This window comes from Cygnus atratus, chromosome 14 (genome assembly GCF_013377495.2).
Source record: "Cygnus atratus isolate AKBS03 ecotype Queensland, Australia chromosome 14, CAtr_DNAZoo_HiC_assembly, whole genome shotgun sequence".
In the NCBI taxonomy this organism is placed as follows: Eukaryota; Metazoa; Chordata; class Aves; order Anseriformes; family Anatidae; genus Cygnus; species Cygnus atratus.
The window spans coordinates 11934456-11955380 of record NC_066375.1 but is presented as its reverse complement, the minus strand read 5'-3'; the positions used below and the strand labels follow the sequence as shown (position 1 = coordinate 11955380).

General features: G+C 41.3%; 1 protein-coding gene across 4 annotated transcripts in view; it reads left to right on the top strand.

The window, feature by feature from the left end:
- Positions 1-19552, top strand: part of UBE2D2 (ubiquitin conjugating enzyme E2 D2) — a 30289-nt gene extending 10737 nt beyond the window's left edge. For 2 of the 4 annotated variants that reach the window (XM_035559687.2, XM_035559692.2), the window contains exons 3-7: positions 4115-4146; positions 4237-4314; positions 4403-4508; positions 15992-16085; positions 17913-19552. In XM_035559687.2, coding sequence (XP_035415580.1) covers positions 4115-4146; positions 4237-4314; positions 4403-4508; positions 15992-16085; positions 17913-17958 — 356 coding nt within the window. In that variant the 3' untranslated portion in view covers positions 17959-19552. Of the gene's footprint in view, positions 1-3388; positions 3458-4114; positions 4147-4236; positions 4315-4402; positions 4509-15991; positions 16086-17912 lie in introns of all 4 variants that reach the window. The other 2 variants (XM_035559690.2, XM_035559689.2) reach the window with 2 other exon arrangements.
- The last annotated feature ends 1373 nt before the right edge of the window (positions 19553-20925 follow it).

The following is a 20925-nucleotide window of genomic DNA, read 5'->3' as shown; positions in this document are numbered from 1 at the left end:
ACTTAAGACATAAAGCTGTTTACCTTCCAGAGTAACTGTTCTGGCGCTCTCGTACTGCATGCTGTCTGCAAAAGTTGGAGGACTTCAGTTGCTGTCTGGCCAAACCAGCAAGCAGCCTCATAGAGCTATCTGAACGCGTTTGATACCTAAATTACATCTAGTGTAGTCACACGGCCCCGTAGAAGTAAAGCAATCTGCTCCTAGTACTAGATGGTGGTACATCAAATTCGGAGTTAACCCTATCTTACACAGGAGTTAAAGTAACTGGTGCGTTTCTTGAAAGGGTAACACGCAGTCCTTGAAGATGACAAGGTAAAATGTGAATGGAAGGAAAACCAATTGGTGAATTAAAGCTTGGATCGTGAGGTATTGTTAGATTGGAAAAGCTGCTTGTTCTGTAATTGTTCTCTGCTGTTACAGAGTGCAACAAAGTGTAAGGAGTGAAAAAACAAGTTTGGCTCCTCATTTTTAGGCAGGACTTCACTCAGTCTGGTGTGCTGCTTCAGGACTTGTGAATAAGCAGAATCAGAATGTATGAGTCCTGCTGCAGTGACAGTTCTGTCACTGGATTTGGACATAGGTGTTCAGGTTTGCGATGAGATACGGGTAGACCAGTCTTAAATCACACGGTACTGTTGTGTTTAAAAACTGCACTCGAATCAGTTGGCCCTGCCAGGTTCCCTACAGGGGATGGCATACTGGAGGGGATAGTCTAGGACTTTCTGGGCCCGTGCGTCAGCCGGTAATCTTCCCTGTGCTAGGTTGTTCTCTTGGTGTGTCATCTGGACATCTTTTTTTTCCCGTCCTTTTCGAAGCTCAAAGAGCTGTGTGAAAGCAGAAGACAGTCACTGTTTGAAATCCTACTCTGTGTTTTTGTTCGTAGTGAGAAGGTCTCCTGTCATCTTGCTTGTGGGATTTTACCAGAGGAAGGCAAGCTATGTCATGTGACTTGAGTTAAGGATAGGTATAAAAACCTCTCTTGTAGTTCCCAGTGATATTCCTCAGTCTGCTTTGGTTAGCTGTGAATGAGGTGGCTTAATTGTTGGCCCCTACTGCACAGCGTTTTTGTAAGAGGCCTTTCGCTTTTAATCTAAACTGAAGTGGTTTCACAAGTTGCTCAGGCTTCTTCTCTATGCTAACTAGGGCTCTTATACTTTATGGTAAGCTACTTTTTTTATAGCAGCTTTAAGCTCTTGGTCATAACTTGGGTAGACAAGACTAGTAAGCTGTCTGATTACAGGGACACTTATAAGCTCACTTTTTGCTTTATAACTTTACCATAGGCCCTGGGGTAAATTCAGGTACTTGCATTATGAATTAAATGCCTGATTATTTAATGCATGAAATGCCTGAGATGAGGAAAGGTGTTTATGCTTTCTTGTAGCAGCTCTGCCCTATACAGAAAGCTACATCGGAACACTTTAGTGGACATCCCAGTGAAAACTGTGTTCAAGTTGCATTCCACTGCAACGCAGTCTCTCTGCCGTGGGTGCTGTTCAGCATAGCATCCAAGCTCAGGGAGTATTTAAGTAGGGAACCCCAGTCTATGTTCTGGGAACTCTAAGCTTAGGTGTTGTTTCTAAAAGAAAAACAGTAGCTGCTAGAAACTTAAATTCAAATAGAAGTCTAAGGCAAGGTTAAAAAAAAGAATGCTGAACAGTAACATCTCCACTGATTTTAGTATTTTCATTCCTGAATGAATATTGCATTTTGTTTTGAGGGTTTTTAGCAATATTATCAGACTTTGAGTTACTCCATAGCTTTCCTGCTGTTAAAGTGGTATTTCAAAGAAACCTGCAGTTGCCTGGAAGGGCAATTATTAAGATGTAGGGCCAATTTGAGGGTTTTCTTCCCGTAAACTTCCAAGTTTGATTTGTGCCATCATAATCAATTTTGTTGTTTCCAAAGTTTATCAAAAGCTGTTCAGATTGTCTGGAGGAGGTGGTAACATAATGTTTATGATTGAAAGCTTCTTTAAACCTTTCTGTATTCAGCAGTAATGCTCAATTGTCTTCATGATGCCCTTCTGATAGACCTCTGAAAGCCTCGCACTGTTTAGAGCTAGCCCTTTGGATGTGTGTAGCTGAAAAGCAGTAACAGCAACGGACACGTGCCTTCTCTGATAGTGATCCCCATGTTCTAGGTCTGCCTTGGGTTGCCTTGTCAGAATGATGTTTCTCAGGGTTCGGACTTGTGCTGCGCTTTCAAAGCGGTGTTTATGGCTAGTCCAGCTGATGTGAACTGTCCCCACGTGTCAGCGGCTCGTCATAAACTCTGGAAGAGGAAAAGCTGCTTCTACTTCCTGAACTGTAGGGACAGTCTTCTCTCTCTTGGTGAGGTAGCTTTGTCCTCTTAGCTCACATCCAGCTTCTGTTCTAGGAATATGGTTGGCATTATATTACCAAACTTTAGTATACTTCCAGAGTACTCTGCAGTGGCTTAGTTTACTTCTATCCAAACGTGTCTGTGCTTAGCTACTGAAAGTCAGCAATGCTAGGAGTCAGTGTGAAAGCATTCTTTCTGCATTCTCCTTGGGTTCAAGATGATGACTGGTTACATCAGCATATGTTTTCAGTGTGCAGAGGTACTCAGGTTAACATCCAGCGTTACATGTATATTGCAGTACAGTTGTAGTGAATCTTAACCATCGCTCACAGATGCACGTGAAATTCTTGGTTCTTTTGTGATAAGCTCTACTCCTCACTGGCTTTTTGCCACCCCTCTGTCCTCTTGTTAAGCGTTTCTCCCTGTCCAGCTACAGGTGATACGGACTTGCTGTGAACCTTCTAAAATGGGTGAACATCGCATTTGAAGTCAGGAGGCATTATCCTGAGTTTCTGACTATACATTGGATCTACTCTTTCCATGCTTGGTGTTACCAGCTGCAATACCCTTTGTTACAAAACCTGCTGCTTGAATCAACTGCATTTGTACTTCAGTCTTGGCAGGGCTGTTCTTGCTCTGCTTCCTTCTGTTCTTTCTATGAGATCATATCCAGTTGTATTGTCTGTACAGTGTGTAATTGAAAACTGCTCATGCTAGAGTAGAACATTAAGTGCCACTGTGGGTCAAAGCTACATTTTGGCCTGGGTAGTCATGAAAGCTGTTGACACCAGTTGCAAGTTCACAGCCGCAGATGGCTTCAGCTTCTGTACCTAAAAGACTTGTAACAGCTGGAGTTTCATGTACAGCTCCTGGCTTTTAAAGATCTGATGTAGCAATCTCCGTGCAGAGGGGAGTTTCCCATAGCAGTTGACAAATTTGTGAAGCTGGTGTGTTGCAAACAGGCTAGCATTAGAGCCTTAGGAGAAAGCAGGAACCCTGAGGCGCGTATTAGGAAATTGTCATACAGATTAACAGCATTGATTGTTTTCCTTATGTTCTGCAGCGTAAAGACGTTCTTCACAAGTCTTCTGTATTACCAGATTAAGATGTTCTCTTGGACAGATGCATATGAGTGAGACTCATTTTTTTTCCGTTTAACCTAAAGTATACTAGCATATTATAGTCTCAAGTATTTAGCAGACTCGTTCTTGTAAGACTTTTATTGCTTTCTGCTGCTGCAATGAAACTTTCAGGTTTCTGTGGAAGATGAATGTTCATCAAGATACCGCTGCCTGTAGGTTACTTCTTTACACATGTACAAAGCTTAGGCTTACCCTTTATTCAACTAACAAGCAGTGCAGGAGAGATCCTGTTGAAGAAAAGGATGAGTTTACTCTGCACCTTTGCTGTGGCTCAGTCTGAAAAAGGGTATTGCAGTTGTTGGAGGCTGGGCTTTGATTCAGATGATGGTAGAGCTTCATTGGAAACTACAAAATCGAATGCACAAATTTGCGTCTGAAGCATTGAATATAACTGGATTTTTATTGTAACAGGATTTCTCGTAGGGTGTAATGTGTGTACCTCCACAACAATCTCAAAGTGTGGATCAAGTGTATATGAAGTGCTGAGTACTTCACTCTTGTCTCTGTTCAGCTCTTTGGCTTGTTTCCCTGCAGCTTTTCGGAAGGTTTTGTTTTTAAAATAGGCTTTTCTGTACTGCTTTGTCTTGACGTAAGTAGCTCATTACTTGAGCTTCTCCAAACTGAAGTAAATCTCTCTCTTTTTTCAGTGTTCCATTGGCAAGCTACAATAATGGGACCAGTAAGTATGAGTGCATTGATGTTCATAGTTTTTATGACCAGTCATCTTATAAAAACTTCTCAAACTGCAATGATTCTTTTTCATTAACAGAATGACAGTCCCTATCAAGGTGGAGTATTTTTCTTGACAATTCACTTCCCAACAGATTATCCCTTCAAACCACCTAAGGTGAGTGGCTTGTACCATACATCTGTTCATTACCATGTGGTGTAATGTACACTTGTGAGCCTACACTGAATTTTTCCTTCTTCTGCAGGTTGCATTTACAACAAGAATCTATCATCCAAATATTAACAGTAATGGCAGCATTTGTCTTGATATTCTACGATCACAGTGGTCCCCAGCACTAACTATTTCAAAAGGTACCTCCAATGCTCACTTAATTTTTCTCTGCTAAAATGAATTACTTATTTAGATTTAGAATGTGAAAGTGCTGTGTTCTTACTATTAACTGTTTCTGTGGTCACAACTTCAGTCTTGTGGTCCCGTGTCCAGCTTGTAACAGCTTCTTCACAAGTGCTGGATGCTCTGTCCATCCAGTTTCTCTTTGACCACAGGGAGACCGTTTAGTTTTGCTAGTAGATCAGATAAGTCTTTTTTACTTTAAGTGCTTAGTCTTGCAGCTCTCCTCAGGAGATTGTACTTTAGGCTAAACACTTGAACTATTTAAAAAAAAAATAGTACATGACGAAGGAAGGTTTTGTTGAAAATGCAAACCAAGTTAGATATGTAAGAAAACAGCTGTGGCCTTTAAGGGCTAACAAATACATGCAGTTCTTATCTCCAACTATGTGTGGTGTTCTCAGGCGTTTTTTAGTTCAGACAGATGACTCTTGTTGCCTCTCTTGTATATCATAACTGTCTGCCTTTTACTGAACTCACAAAAATTCCTACCTTCTCTGTGCAGCTAAAGACATCTGCATTTGTAGAAAGAGATGAAAAGGCAAAACAATGTTTTGTCTCTTGCCAGAAGTGAATCTGCTAGTGCATGAAGCTGAAAGTCTTCACTGTGAGTTGAAACCTGAAGAAATGGTGTCAGTAAAGGGCAAATGACTGTCAGGTTGCCACAGCTTTCCTTATGAATGCTTTTAGTCAAGTACTAGCTACTGCTAGAAGTACTAAGTTAGTATTAAGTACTAACATTCAGTGACTTAATCGAAACATAACAGCTGGTTATGTTAGAATTCTGCAGTTGCAGGGCATGTAATGTGGCCTGGTATGTTATCTGCCTTTGTCATAGGGATTCTGAAGTGGGCATATGCAATGGGGATGATAAATAGCATGTTTGAAGATACTGGAGAAAATACTAGAATTATGACAGAACAATGGGGCAATATTATAGAGGCTAGTTGAGGGCATCTGTGGTCTTCGTATTAGTGGCTGTCAGAGCTTTAATCGCTCATGAAATAGTTTATAACATGGAATTAATTTTGAAACCTAAATACAGTTGCAGCATGCTTCTAATTTCTCCCCAGCTCCATTTTTTCCGCTCTGCCTTGAACTGCTTTCCCTTATCCTCTTCAAACTGCATCCTTGTGGCTTAACTAAAGTAAGCCATGGGATCAGTGTGGCCATTGTGTTACCTAGTCCCTTCCATCACCATCTCCTCTCCTAGAGTATGCTTCCTGAGATTAGGTGCATTTACTACTGATCGCTTGTCACTCACTGCAGAAGAGTTCATATGAATACACAAACCCCTTCATATAGCACAAAATGCACACAAATGTAACCAGTGAGAAAAGTCCTATCAGAGTTCCCTTGGTGGTCATTTTAGGAAGGAGTTAAAGGCAAAAAAAAAAAAAAAGAAATCCTGATGTATGACTTCAAAGAAATTAAGAATCCCTCTGTCAGAAATAGCAGAGATGTCTTGTCAGAAGGTAGATCAATTTATTAAGGGGCAAGAGCTGACACTTTGAAGCATTCTTGCCTCATACAAATACAAAGAAAATCCACAACGGCAACTTCCACTTTCTAGGGTGGATATCTTGTTTTTGGTCAGGCTAGAAGAGTGCCTTTATAGACTTCGGGGCTATTGCAGGTCTCTAGTAACTTCTTGGGTAGCAGAGTAAATTCTTTTGCTGGTAGGAAAAGCTGTTGGGTTAGGTAACTGAAGTGGATAACAGGACTTAAGACATTAGTTAATTCAGCGTGAAGCTTCTGTCCCTTCAAAAGCAACGATGGTGGGCATGGGGGAAGGTGTGCTTTCTCTACTGATACAGAAATCAGGAAAGATTAGAAACAGTTCTAGGAAATAGCTTGTCAAATGCAGCTTCTTCCTTCTGGGGCGTCTGGTAGATCATCAGCAGTTTGTGAACTAGATGCTGCAATTAGTATGTAGTAGCCCAGATTTTGTGCTGCTTTTCATGTTCCCCTGCAAGGGCAAAATGCAGTGACTTCGTTTTAGCCTATAATGTCACTTTCTGGTGGAAATACCGGGGACAATCGTGTCAGTACTACGTAATTAGGATAATGTAAGTGGTAAAGGTATGGGTCTTGGATCCTCACACTCTGGAGGATGGTAGGCTGTTACAGAAGGCAGTCCGAGTATCTGGTTTAGGAGCCTACGTCTGCTAAGTAAAATAACGCCAAAGCTCAGGCATTAGCTATCAGGGCACCTCTACTTCAGACTGCAAAATAAACAAGGAAGTTTCTCTACCACTGTGGTAGTAGAAATAACTAGCATCTTGATTTTGCATTCGGCCTCTTGAGTGGTTACCGTTCTGCCTTTGAGTGTTTACTACTCCTAGACTTGTGAAAATGGATTCTGAAGGATAGGGAGGACAACACTGAACATCTCGTGAAATAGAGTAACTTTCTTGTGTTATTTTGAAGTAAGTGTTAATTAAAGAGTACTTACTGTAGAATATGAGGCATCTCCAAATGTAATCTTAAACACCTTGGTGGCTACCTTAATGCCAAAGCTTAAGCAGAATGCATAGGCTTAAATAAAAAATGTTATCACAGTCATCAGAAATAAGAACCCCTGCTATCTGGAGCAGTGGAATAAAGTGTCTTCACTTGCTTTTAACTGTTATCAGCCATTTTTGGGGAAAAACACTACTTCCTCTTGAATATGGCAAGTAGTGTGCAAGAGTTGAGCGTTTAACTGAAGTACTTCAATAAAGGTCAGGCTAACTTATGCCCCATTCTACTTCTCCCCACTCTGTATTAAGCATTTTATAATTAATGCACCGTGGAGCTTGTATTCAGTGTATTCAGTGCATTGGAAGATCCTGTCTAGTGAGTAACTTGTCTCATTCACTTAAGAATTTATCTTGCGCTGTTCAGACTCTTCCATGCCCAGTGCAGTGAGTTTTCTGTGGTGCTGCTCGTACAGATGTTCTAAAACAGATCTACTAAGGCTTCGGGAATTCCCAACTACCCAGCAAACTAAATTAACTTTATCTTCACAGTGCAGGTTTCAAAATGGGGAAGTTTCTGATCATCTTTCTTTGGCTTTTGTCTGTTATAATGCTTACCCAAATGACTGGCAGGGGAACAGGACTTTGTCACGTAACGCTGATCTGTAACAATGTGCTGAGCTAGGGTTGTGTGGGAAACTTTCTAGCATTTCCAACTCTCTTGCAATTCTACTATATTTACTTTGGCAACTTCCCAGATGTTGCCCTTGCAGCAAAGAAGACTAACGGTGTCCTGGGATGCGTTAGTCCACGCATTACCTGCAGGTCGAGGAAAGTGATCCTTCTCCTTTGCTCAGCACTGGTGAGGCCACACCTGGAGTGCTGGGTCCAGTTCTGGGCTCCCCAGTACAAGAGGGACATGGTGCTACTGGAGCGGCCAACAAGGGGCCATGAAGGTGATGGAGGGACTGGAACATCTCCTCCATGAGGAATGGCTGAGAGAGCAGGGCTGCTCAGCCTGGAGAAGAGGAGGCTTGGGGGATCTTGCCCAGTGTATGTGAAGGGAGGGTGCAAAGAGAAGAGCTAGGCCTTTCTCCATGGTGTCCAGTGACAGGACAGGAGGCAACAGGCGCAAACTGAAACACAAGAGGCTCACTCTGAACATCAGGAAGCTGTTTTTTATTGATGGGGTGACCAAGCATTGGCACGGGTTGCCCAGAGATGTTGTGGAGTCTCCCTTCTAGGAGATGGTCAGGAGTCATCTGGACGTGGTCATATCCCCTTGGCTTTGAGTGGCTCTCCTTGAGCAGGGGGTTAGACCAGATGACGTCCAGAGGGGGGAGGCTGCTTGAGGGTCCCTGCAACCTCAGGCAATACACCAGGCAAAATTTAATTTTTCTTCTCTAATAACCCATAAATTGTTGAACTGACTTACCAGGAATTTAAATTGCTTTGAAGCAAGAATTTTAAACTTCTTTAAACTGTATTTAAAGGTGTATTTCCTGTGAGGCTGGGTAAGATTGCTGAAAGTTTAAAATGGGACAGTATAGTTAAGGAATAGGGTTTAACTTCAGCAGGGTTGCTTTTGTTTTTCCAGATGCATCTTGTCCATTCACAAGTAGAAGCCAGTCGTTTGGAAGCTACATTTTGAAGTTGTTTGACACTGTTCTCACTGGTACAAGCTTACTGTTTATCAGAGCTGATGTTGCTTTCAGAAAACTGACTCAAAAGTTTTGAAGGGTCTGAAACTCAAATGTAGTGATTGTATAGGCAAAAACTTCTTGCAGGAGTTGGCTTTCTGACCGCTTTGAGGCGACTATTTTGATTCAGTATTAATGGGATTTTCTAACCTCAGCAGACTTCATGTTCAATTTCTGTCTATGAGAAAAAGTGAAGTGACTTGTTTGAGGTCATTTGGCAATTTGATAAATTCTCAGCTCTAATGAGACTAAAGTACTAAAGGAAAAATAAAAATATAAAGCTTAGTTCTGTAATCTGCTTGATAGCACAGAGGAGGTTGGCTGTTAGAAACATTAGAAACGCTGTCAGCAGTCATACTTCAATATCTCCCGAAATACACTTTCTGAGCTTTTTTTACTTGTTCACTCACATTATAGTATGCTATTTGGCTGTGCCTGTGCCATACAAGGATGGACACTGAGCTTCTGCTTTGATATATGCAGTAGTCCTGTGAGCTCTGTCCACTTGAAAGTGTAGAGCATAAAGCTAAAAGCTGGATGTTCCTTAAAACCATTGCATGCGTGCCCTGTGCATGTTCTTGGAAGAAAGCCCCTAAGCCTTCAGTGTGTTGGTTCCCCAGACATATCCCTTAACAGCAGCAGAAAGCTTCCAACAGACCGAAGTAGTACAAACCTAGACATGGAGGTTTTTAGCTGTCAGGTTGGTGGTTAGGAAGGGAGGAACCTTAGCTAGTAAGAGAAGTAGAATAGCTGGATTAATGCCTCTGAAGTGGAGTTGAGTTATGAATTCCTGAGCTGTGATAGGTGTCCAAAGCTCAAACTTATGCTAGCAGAGGTTTCGTAATCCCCAGAGAAACAGGCTGAACTAAACCTGAGCTGATGAACTTTCTTAGTTGCATATTCAAAAACATGCATTTGCCTACATGAGCCAGATTAAAAAGCAAAACAGTCTGGCAGAGCCTGTGGCCTGTCCTCTAGAAGGATGACAAATCGCCTTCTGTAGCGAGAACTTACTGGCATAGTATCTGTTATTCACCTGGAGCAGAGTGGGCAAGGATGGGCTCATGATACTGGCATGGTGTACGACAGTTGCTACCTTTCTATTTTTATCTTACTGTTCCATGTCACTATACAAGCTTTTTGATTATATGGTGAACTTGGGACAACTGTGTGACTTCAGTCAGGGCTGGTAACTGAGTATGTATCATCCTGCTGTCCTGTCATCACTTTCCCGGTACTTTAACAAACCTTCTTGGTGCAGATTTGCTTACTTAGTTCCTTAGAAATGGACCTTCCTTTGGTGGGAGAAGACTGGCTTGGTCTGTTGAGGCCTTGTGCCCGATGCAGGAGGTGGCTACAGGAATAACCTTCCTTTTAAAAAGTCAGCTGGTCTGTTCTCAATCTAGTGATTTAATTGTCTGTTCTTTGCCTTTAACATAGGAGTGAATTTTGACAGGGGTCTTCGTGGAGAGAGCCAAGGCTGTCACTGTTCACTTTCTGATCTAAGCTGCTTTGGTGCCCAAGGAAACATCTTACTCCTAGATCAACTTTAGATTGACTTCTCTTTGTAGAGCAGTAGTAGCACCAAACTGCTCAGAACACCAGTTAAGAAGTTTCTTTCAGGTAGCTCATTATCTTGGAGTTGGTACTTGCTTTTTAATCTCCTTTCTGTGATTCAGCTGGAGATTCCATTGCTCCTCAGTTGCTGCTTCTCCATAAACGGTCTATGGATATGTGCTTTCTGTAGCAAGTTTTATTTGTAATTCCAGCTAGATTTTAACCTAAGTAGTAGTATAGAGGCTAGTACCCTGTATTAAGGGAACAGCTGGAAGTGATGGTTATGAGACCTATTCTGGCGTGTTCACAAAGTGAATGCTTTGAATTCTGACGTTGGAAGATGACTTCTGTGCTGATACAGTGAAGATGATCATCAGCTGTTCTCAGTGATCTTTGGGAAGCCTGTGTCTTACAGGTCAGGTTTCGGACTTACGCATCAAAAGCATCTACATTTCTTAATTAGCCAGGATCGCTGTCTTAGTGCAGAATGATAGGACAGAGCTAGTATTATCCTCTTTGTAGTGCCATGTCTGGAGAAACCAGAAGGTGTGGCGCTGGAGTCTCATGTTGTGCTCTAACAAGGCTTAAATAGAGGCTTTCAGTGGTAACGTGGACTTCACTGTGGTAGGAATAGACCTGGCCATTGTCTCGAACGTCAACACAACGTGTGCGAAGGGTTGTACACCTGCTTCTGATTCCTAACAACCACTGTCAGCAGCAGCTGCGTGCCCATGCAGAGGTGTGTCATAACTGCATGATGCACTTGATTATAAAAGTCACCCATGCCATCAACAGAAGTCAGTTTTGAATAAACTAATGGGTAACTCTGACTTCCCTCTCCTCCTGAGGCACTAGGAAAGACATCTTTCTGGCTGTGTGGCTTACTCCCTCCAACTGGAGCTGAGGGCCCGTGCCTTGTAAAGGAGTGAGTCTGTCTACCTCTGTATTATAGGAGCTTGATGTGTCTTAGAGTTGTGTGGGCCAATAGCACGTTCCAGTGGGCAGACGGTGGCTTTGTTTTCCATATTGCTCATTTGGCGAGTGCTGGAAGGATCTGTGGATTCATGAATTCTGTCCTCACTAATGACTGAGCTGCTTCATGGCAGAAGAAGCGTAACCATGGAGTTTACATATGGGATTTGCATCTACCTGCGATTTCCATCTGAGGTTTGGCAGAGCAGGAAAGATAAAGTACTTAATGGCAGACAAGGTGGTGATGCAAGAGCACACTGCAGAAGCCTACTGAGAAGATGAGGTGAATCTCACAGCAGTAACCTGTAGCTAAGCTTGCTGACAAGCTGTAAATGGCATGATTCTCTGCACATTGAAGCTACCTTGGGAGACTACCCTTGAATTTTGGAGCATCTTATACGCTTTAGGGGAAGTCTTGCAGTGGAAACTTGGAATAGCATTGTGCAATGTGATGTTGGTAGACCTCAGTTGGCTTCAAAGTGTGTTAAGTAAACAGTTGGCTTGAGACGATAAATTTTTATTAATGCTCTAGGTATGAGGAAGCTAAGACCATTAACTTTTTTAGAAACACTTTGTTAACAGTCTTTCTCCTTGATTAGTTCTGTTCTCCCCATTCCTTGTTTAGATGTTGTGGAGTACTTGGTCCATGCTAGTTCATAGCAGTAAGAATCCCTCTAAAGGTATAAGCTTTTCTCATTGTCTGCAGTGCGTGGGTGGGAATCACAGTTGAAGTGACGTCTCTGAATTAAGAGTGAAGAGATGATAAATCCTGTATTATTCAGGGGGTTCAAACCCCTTAACTATCTTGTGTAGTTCTTCAACTTAATTCTGTTGTCACAAGACTTGTTTTTGTGAACGTGTACTGTTTTGTGCTAATCTTGATGTTTACCAGTCAAATGACTACATAAGCATCAAGGCTTTACTACAAAATTAATTGCAATAATACTCGACTGCACTGCAGAAGGTGGTCTGCCGATTCTATTGCAGTGTTATCTTAATTACTCTAATGCATCAAAGAACTTGTATATATACATAGCTGATGCTCTGAGGACTAAGGATTATTTCCTCTTCCCATTTGCATTTGGGTCCTTAAACTTTATGCAAAGGTAATTTTTTTTTTTTAGGGGTGTTGGTGGTGTAGAGGCCGCTTACATTGATTGGTCTAAAGCATGTGCATATGTGCTATGTTCTGATGGGAAACCTCAGAAAATTCAGAATTATTTTGTACAAATAGCTGGGTTCAGCAGGCTATTAAAACTACACCACTTTAATTAAATTCCAGTTAAAAAAAACTTCTGCTTGCTGAAGCTATACAGATCAAAGATTTGAAGTTGCAAGAAGCCAGGGCAAGCATAATGGACAATAGTTTTTTTGAAGTCTTCGTTAATCAGAAGACCGCTGAATATGGCAGTGCAGCTTGAAACTAAATGGTCTAGACCACTTCTTAAAATCTTGGAGTAAGACTTCCTATAATACAAATGAAATACTGCAGAATGAAATCTAGAAATTATTTTTGAAGTTAGTAAATTGCCAGAACTCATTGAAAGCACTTAGGTAGCGATTGAGTTCTAGTAAAGGACAACCTCCTCTAGTAAAGAGTATTAGTGTTTTTAATGGCCGGCAAGTCACTCATGCCAATAGTTTGTAAGCAGGGAACTAAAACTCTTGGGACACTGATGAACTCTTCCTTTCCTTTCAGGAAAGGAAATGCTGTTGAAGGCAGACTTGAGTCTTACCAGACAAAACTGGCTTAATATGCAACCCTGGGGGGATTGCTGTAGCTCTGAAGGTCACAAAGCAACACCCTGGTTTTCCCATGCTGACTAACAGCTGAACACCACCTTTGTGGTCTGGTGTTAGAGCAGGTGATGGTGAGAGCAAGGCTGATGTGAGATGTGAATGAGGAGCTCCCACTCAGTACCACGGGTGTTGAGCATTAGAGTGGTTGGGGAAGGTAGGCAGAGTGGGCTGACCTGGCTTGTAGCTGGGTTCTGCTAGTGAGGGGTGAGCCATCGTGTTCAAAAAAAAGTCCTTGGCAATTAAAGGACTGGTAAAAGAAGACTTCATAGGATATCCTAAGTTAGAAGGGACATGCAAGGAATAGAGTCCAAGTACTGGCTCTACACAAGACTACCTGAAAATGAAACCATATTTCTGAGAGTGTTGTCCAAATGCTTCTTGTACTCTGGCAGGCTTGGTGCTGTGACCAGTGCCATGGGGAGCCTGTTCCAGTGACCCCTGCCTAGGGGAGCAGGTAGAATACTTGACCAGGAAACTGTGACTGGATTTCCTCCTGCTTCTGTTAAAGGGAGGGGACAGGTGTTAGCTTTTTTACTCATCCTACCACCTGAAGAAACTTCAGTGACCAGTGGATTATCAGTGGAGTCTGACAAGTACAAAGAAATGGGCCACAGGAAAAGAGCTGGAGAAACTGCCATTTTCAAGCTACACTGACCAGGAGCAGGTGGGTGTAAGGTGGTAGAGATCGCTGTTACTTAACACTAGTGTGAGTCTTGCTCGGTATTCTTGGGGGAAAAACAAAGCTGAAACTGGTGGAAAACACTACAGGTAATAAACCTGCTGTGTATGTCACATTGTCTGCCTTAGTCTTCAGCCTTTGTTAAAAGAGAGCAAGCAGTTCAGGACCAGTGGTTTCTACACGCCTCCAGCAAGCAACTAAAATCTTTATGCTATGATGGTTCAGTGAGGTATTTGAATTAATGGTCTGAGTGGCAATCGATTGTAGGGAATAAATACTCTCCGCTATGTTTTATTACAAGAGGACAGTAGAAAATCACAAGTGCAGAATGAAACTGGAAATAGTCGATTTAAAACTTAAATTCCAGTTGTTCCATGAATAGTTGGTTTATGGAACTTACTGCTGAAAGAGGTGTCTCATATCAAAGTATTTGAGACCTGAAAGGAGTGGATCCTTTAAAGAAAGCCATTTGTAGATGCAGATTTGTGTCGGTAGATGGCACTTCTGAAAACAGCTCAACAGCTTACCATCAGAAGTATTACATCTTAAGTGTTAAAGCTGCCCTTTGTTCTAAGGTTACTTTCGGTAGAGACTGTGTGCATGGTCCAAATGCTGTCAGGGTACTAAGACAACCAGTTGAGAGGGTTGAGTACTTCCATATTATTGAGTTAAATATCTAAGACTGACTAATTAGTGGGTCAAAGCTGTTCTTGGTAATTTGCCAGTCATCTTGGAAGTCTTGGTTCTTAATATCACATGTAATGTAGAATGTCACCTGTAAGAAGTTGTTTGTCTAGTTGGAGATGGCCAACCGTTTCCAGTTTACAGTGCTGTTCTGACTCAAAGCGGAGCAAGATGCTGGAGGAAGAGGTTGTTCTTTACTAATGTGTTCTGAAAGGTTTTAACTTGAAATTCATGATTTTTCTAGTGAAGGGTTAGAGAAACATGCAGAAAAACTGACCTGGGTGTTCTTATTGCTGAGTAGCTAGACCAGCTGAGACCTAGCTTTCACTCTTGTTGCACTTGGAGAATCTTCCGCAGTTTACATGAATCAGACCTGTTCTCCCCTTTCTCTCTGGCTACATCTAGCCATTCGTTGTTTTGTGGTCTCTCTTCTAAGCTATCTCTATTTAAAAAGTGAGTTGTAGAATGCATGCGGTTCTTTCTTTCGCTTTTCAGCTGGTACCTTTCAGCACACTGGTTGTCTCCTCTATTCCATGTCACAGTAGCAACTGATGGAAGTTCTAACAGATCAGTGTTCAGTGCCTTCAAACTTAAAACTGCTGTCATTTCCAACTTGCTTGGAGGATGTCTTGTGACGACTCTGCTGTTATTGATGAAGGAACATACGGAGTGTCATTGTTGGTAACACTTCCAGCTAGTTATAACCAAAGGAATGTTTGGCGTTTCTTAGAGGGCAAGAAGTCCTTGACGTGCTTCATGTAGTATTGTCCCAATATGTTTTGCTTATAACTTACTGCCTTCTCATCTCTTTGGCTTTGTTGTGAACGTAGGAATGTGCACATGCTATCTGTAGGTTTGCAGACAGTCTCCTGGCTCCTTATATGGATGAAGGTTGATGCTACGCTAAGCAGCATCATATGGGCGGGATGTGGCTTCTGGAGTACGTACAATATATATTTATAGTGAAACTTTAAAGTTCAGGGCTTTGTGGTTGGCGTGAATGCAGTAAGCAGTGCTTTCTTGATTCGTTTGAATACTACTGTAGAATAAATTTTATTTCAGCTTATGCTGAGGAAATAATTGGATAAAGTCTCTTAATTCTCAGCAAGACTAGCGTTATTTTAAACGTCCAGTAAGGGTTTGTCAGCAGCTCGTACTTCCTTCATTTCAGATGGATCTCTGCCTTTTGACTTCTGATTAGTGCTTCTGTAAGTCATCAACAATAAGGTCACTTTTTTAGGCAAAAGCTGAGTTTCAAGTGTAGTAACAGGTGTATGTTCTGAGAAGGCTTTCAGGTACTGTTTCAAACAGAATACTTTTGCCTTGTGATTATAAGGCTGTAACCAGATACCCTTCCCTAGAAGGTTCCCGGTTGTGGTGGTAATACTAAAAAGGCTTGTGGTCATGCACAGTTGATTAGTTAAACCAGTTTTCTTCTTCGAATTGTCTTGGCTGAAGTATGTGGGATTAGTGCTCCGTAGCATTTTAAAAAAATGATGCTAATTCTCATGTCTAGAGGGGTAGCAAGTAGGCTGGCTGAATTCTGCAGGTGTCTTCAGTACTCTAATGCAGTATTTCTTTTTTCTCCCTAGTACTTTTGTCCATCTGTTCTCTGTTGTGTGATCCCAATCCAGATGATCCTTTAGTGCCTGAGATTGCACGGATCTACAAAACAGATAGAGAAAAGTAAGTATGGAAGCCAAAAATGTATCATAAGCGGAATCCATGCTTAATTAGTAAAGGGGAACTGAAAAGGCCTGTTTCTTGGAAAAGTGTGAAAAGTGTTCTGCTGTTCTCACTCTGTATCTGTGGTAGTCTGAGACTTTCCTGGGTTGAGTAATACAGCCATCTTCACAGCTTTTCATTTCTGTAGGAAAAAGACATACTTGCCAGTGGAAGTGAATTAAGCAGTGGCCTTGTGCTTCTATTGGTTGTTTGTTCCACTTTCATTCTACACAATAGCTTTTCATTAGTGTTGTAGCTGTTAATTACAGGTTTGCTTAATTTAATGAAAATGTGAAGTGAACAATGCAAATGTGTTTCATATGAAACCAAGCTGAATGTGAACAGATTTTAATAGCCTTCATTGTGTGCTTTAATCTTAAATAGCCAGCAGAGGGAGAACAAGTTACTTTAGTGCAGGAATGTTTCAATGCTATCAGGTGGTGATGGAGTCATGCGAGCAAGGCAATAACAAAAAAAAATTTTCATCTTCATTTGACTCAAGGAAAGAATAAATGGTATAGAGGTGGGGTGAGAGGACTCGAGCTCTTTCTAAAGTAAAGTTAACATAATGAGAGAACTTCACTAATGAGAAAACTTGAATTGCTTTGTTTAAAAGCAATAGCTTAATTGTGTGAAGTTTCTTACACCTCACTGTTCCATCTTACCAGTGGTGTTAACTTCTGAAGCTATATTGTCATCTGATGAGAACAAGATAGGAAGGGAAAGTGATCCATCAACTTGCATGTTTGAGGAAGTGTTAGGAAGTCCATGGATCGCTTCTAATCAGAGTTGCAAGATTTACAGTACATACTTCAAGCCACAGCCAAGTGACTGACTACACTTGCATACTTAATGTAGGACACTTTTTTTGCAAGATTAAGAAACTTTTGTACTTAAAAGTAACTGGCCTTGCTCCTGAATAGTCTCAGAAAAGTAAAATAATAGTTGTTTTCCTGTGTTCATGAGTGCTTTGTCTAATATCTTAAGCTAAAGAACCTTGTCTACAGACTAAATTCCATTACAAAAACTTAGCAAGAAATTTTCTAGTTACTTATATTAACTGTGCTCTTTCTGCAAACTGTAGAACAAGAACAACTTGAATTCTGTTGAGAAACACAGCTGTTATCAGTATTGTAAATGGCAATGACTGCTTTGTTTTATATGACTAACCTGAGCTTCCTCTAGATACGACACTGGCTTGGAAGAATACCCTTTATAGCTACCTGTAGCTTTTGTACCAGAAGGAGCATATTGTACCTTTAGAATAAAAACTTCTGGTGGACAAGTCTTTGTGTCCTGATAGTCATCAGAATATCTAAATTCAGTGTGTAGCATGGAACAAGCCCGTCAGGGTTTGGTAGCCTAGTAAATACCAAGTACTAGGCTTAACTTCATAAGGGAAGAATGATGCGGGAGGGAAACATCCTTTTTTACGGAATGCAGATTTTTAATTTTGGCAATAGTAATTTCCCTAGGGCTACAGTGCTTGGGGGCTGGGAGAGGAGTAGGTAAAAACCTCCTGAAAATACTTCTCAAACGTGCTCTAGTTCTGTTTTGTGGCTTGAATCAGGAAGACCTTGTATACCTCTTGTAAATATGGCAAGCTTCTTATCCATGAACTACTGTGGGTTTTTTCCTGATTTGCCTAATAGTTTGTTTTGCTTTGTAATTTTACAAGTTAATGGTACTACTGCAGAGTGCAATTTCACGTCATGTGTAGACTAGACTGCTGGAGTTGAAGTATTGTTCAGATGTTATGTTAAGTAAATCCTCTTTTTATACATACAGGTACAACAGAATAGCTCGGGAATGGACTCAGAAGTATGCGATGTAATTAAAGAAATTATTGGATAACCTCTACAAATAAAGATAGGGGAACTCTGAAAGAGAAAGTCCTTTTGATTTCCATTTGACTGCTTTCTATGAGCCCACGCCTCATCTTCCCCTGTGCACATGTTTACCTGATACAGCAGTGCTGCGTGTTGTACATACTTGGAACAACAAAATAGAAATACTGTATTTCCCCGTACCAACATTGACTCCTAGCAGAGAAGTGTGTGTGTGAAAAGCTAGTTCTTCAGTCATAACTTTGTGAGCCTAAAAGCATTCCTTGTTGGTTTAAATTGGGTAATAAAATGTGAATGGGAGACTTACGGTGGATTTCATATTTCTAGGGACGGTGTTGCTGATCCATGAAGGATTTTAAGTGGAATCCTTTTAAACTCATAACAGTTATGAAAGGCCAGGTGAAGAACTTGAAGCTGTTTCTGTATTCATTTTATTCTGAAGGACCGACACCTTAGGTAAATGTTATGACCAATGAGAGAAACTGTACCCACATCCTGTGTTTAAGGTCTAAGTTTAACCGGTCAACATTTAAATGGATTGGAGCTATTAGTGCATCAAGTGATGTTGATTTGTTTCAACTCTCTCCCCTCCTTCATACTCTTTTTGGTTTGTATGTGGTTTCTCAGTTAATACATAGCTAATAGCTCTTATTTTTCTTAAGTTTTTTAACTGCTTAGGTCTTTCTGGATGTAAGGGTAAAAAAATCCATTTGACAGAAAACTTGTGTATATTTAAAGACCCAACTGCTCCCCTGGAGCTTGTACGTTCAAGAATGATTAATCTGTGTAATAAACTGATTACTACAGTCATTACATATAACTTTGTGTGAATAGGCTTTTAATTATTAAGAGCAGTTTGTTACAGGCTAAAACTAATGGTGGATTTGATTTCTCTAGAACTTCTGCATTCACAAATGGTTGCATTTGAAAATCATGAAGTGATTTGGTTTGCATCACACAAGGCTATGCACCTGAACAAGACAACCATAAGCTTAAGCACTTACATGAAATCAGGATGTGTAGTGTGCCAGGAACTTGACTGTTAAAACCAAATAAGCAGTTTACTAAATGAATGACATTTTACAAAGCCTAATGGTATTATTCCCACTTGCATGGGACCTAACACAATGCATATGTACTGTAGGTAAGTGAAACCTTATGTAACTAAAATAATGGATGTAAAAGGGTATTAAAAACAAACTACCAAACACATCAGCACAAACTTTCATAAAATGTAGCTTTTACATAATTACTTTGCACTAAACATTTGCAAATGTTCATACACTTTTAAATTGTACTTGTATGTGTCTTTTTTGAACAAAGTCTTCACTTGAATCTAGTGAAAAATGTAGTTTGAAACTTTTCTTTGTATACGAAGTGTATTTGCCAGCATCATTCGTGTGAAATAGGTGAGTCTGCAAGTTTCTCCTCTTAGTACAATTGTAAACAAAGCCATCAACTATAAAGGAGAGGCTGTGGCCTCCAGCTTTCCAGCCACAGGGGTGCGTCCCATCCATTTTCAAATGCATCTTTACACTCTTGCACAAATGAGGAATAAATGTCCACTGCCTTTGGTCTAAATCTGTTCTATTTGTCTCATCTCTCAATGTCCTTCTGTGTGCAACTCTAGCTGTAAATGTGAGCAGTGTTATTGGAGTCCTCTGTACAGCAAGCTGTAGGTAAAACTTAAATACATGTGTGTCTCCAGCAGGCTTGAAGACTACTGTGTTAGCCGTGTGATGAAATTACTGCCTTTGAACTGTTGTTGGGGGGACAAGGCAGTGCCTTCTGTTGGAGGCAGCTACAAAGCAATAGAGCAGAGCTTTGCTCAGAAGGATGAGGAGCACAGAGCTGTGATTCCTGGCCAGGTGACAGAGCTACAGGCAAGGGGGAGAGGAATAGTGTGCAAGGATTAGTAAGAACTGGCTGATCTTGACACCCCGATGTTAATGCCACAAGGTCTCAGAAAGGTCTCAGAAAAGCAGTAAGTGGCCTATTGCTCAAGTGTGGCCCTGGGTAAAAACATGTTATATTGTCAAAACTAGAATGTAAGCCAGTGGCTGCACACCTGCCTGAAGTATCTGGGTTTTGTTAGTCTTCAACTGTCTGGCATTACCTTTTACTAAACTTCTAACATGCAAGCTAACGCTCCTGTTAGACCCTTCATGACAGAGGGAGAGAGCATGCTCCACCTTTGGTGGAGCCATCCTCATGTTCTTGTAGTAAGTACCTGGTGACCCCCCCCCTTCTTGGAGAAGATGAGGAGGGTGGTGTAGAGTTGTTGCAAACCTTGCAACAAGCAAGACTTGGAATTTCCTTTAGCTGCTTTACCAGTGAGCCACCCAAGAATGACTTCTTGTGACAGATCTGTCTGTTTCGTGACTCCAGCAGTTACTAGAAGAGGCCAAGAGGCATGTACAGAAGAGCTGTAATTGGGAGAGAAAGAAAGGAATGGTAACAAATGTAGAAATCATGGACGATGGTTTTGCTTCCTGTGGTGGGGTGGATGCCACATGTGCTAGGTGAGAAGGAAGTAATACAGCCATGTAGAAATTGAAACAGTTGAGTCCTGAATGTTGAAACAACCTTAGCTTAGATGCAACACCTCTGCCGGTGTTAAGACGGTGGTCTCATTTGAAATGAATTCTTCAAGCGGTTCAGAATTCCGCACTGATAGCATGATGGAAGTCAAGGTTTAGTAAAGGCAAGCCTAAGTAAGCAGTATTTCTTAAGGATGGAGTCCCTCATGGGCTGGCCGTTTGTACTGTGAAATGGAGGAGGAAGCCTTTCTTCCAGGGTTTAGCTAAAAACCTGGTCTAGTTTATAGCCTTTTGGGACTAGAAACTTGCTCTTTGAAACTGTCTATGGTCAACTGTAATGAAGCAGGACAAGAAGCCGTGGGCCCTGGTTGTTGCCTTTCTAGGAACTCTGAACTTGTTGCATGATGAATTTCA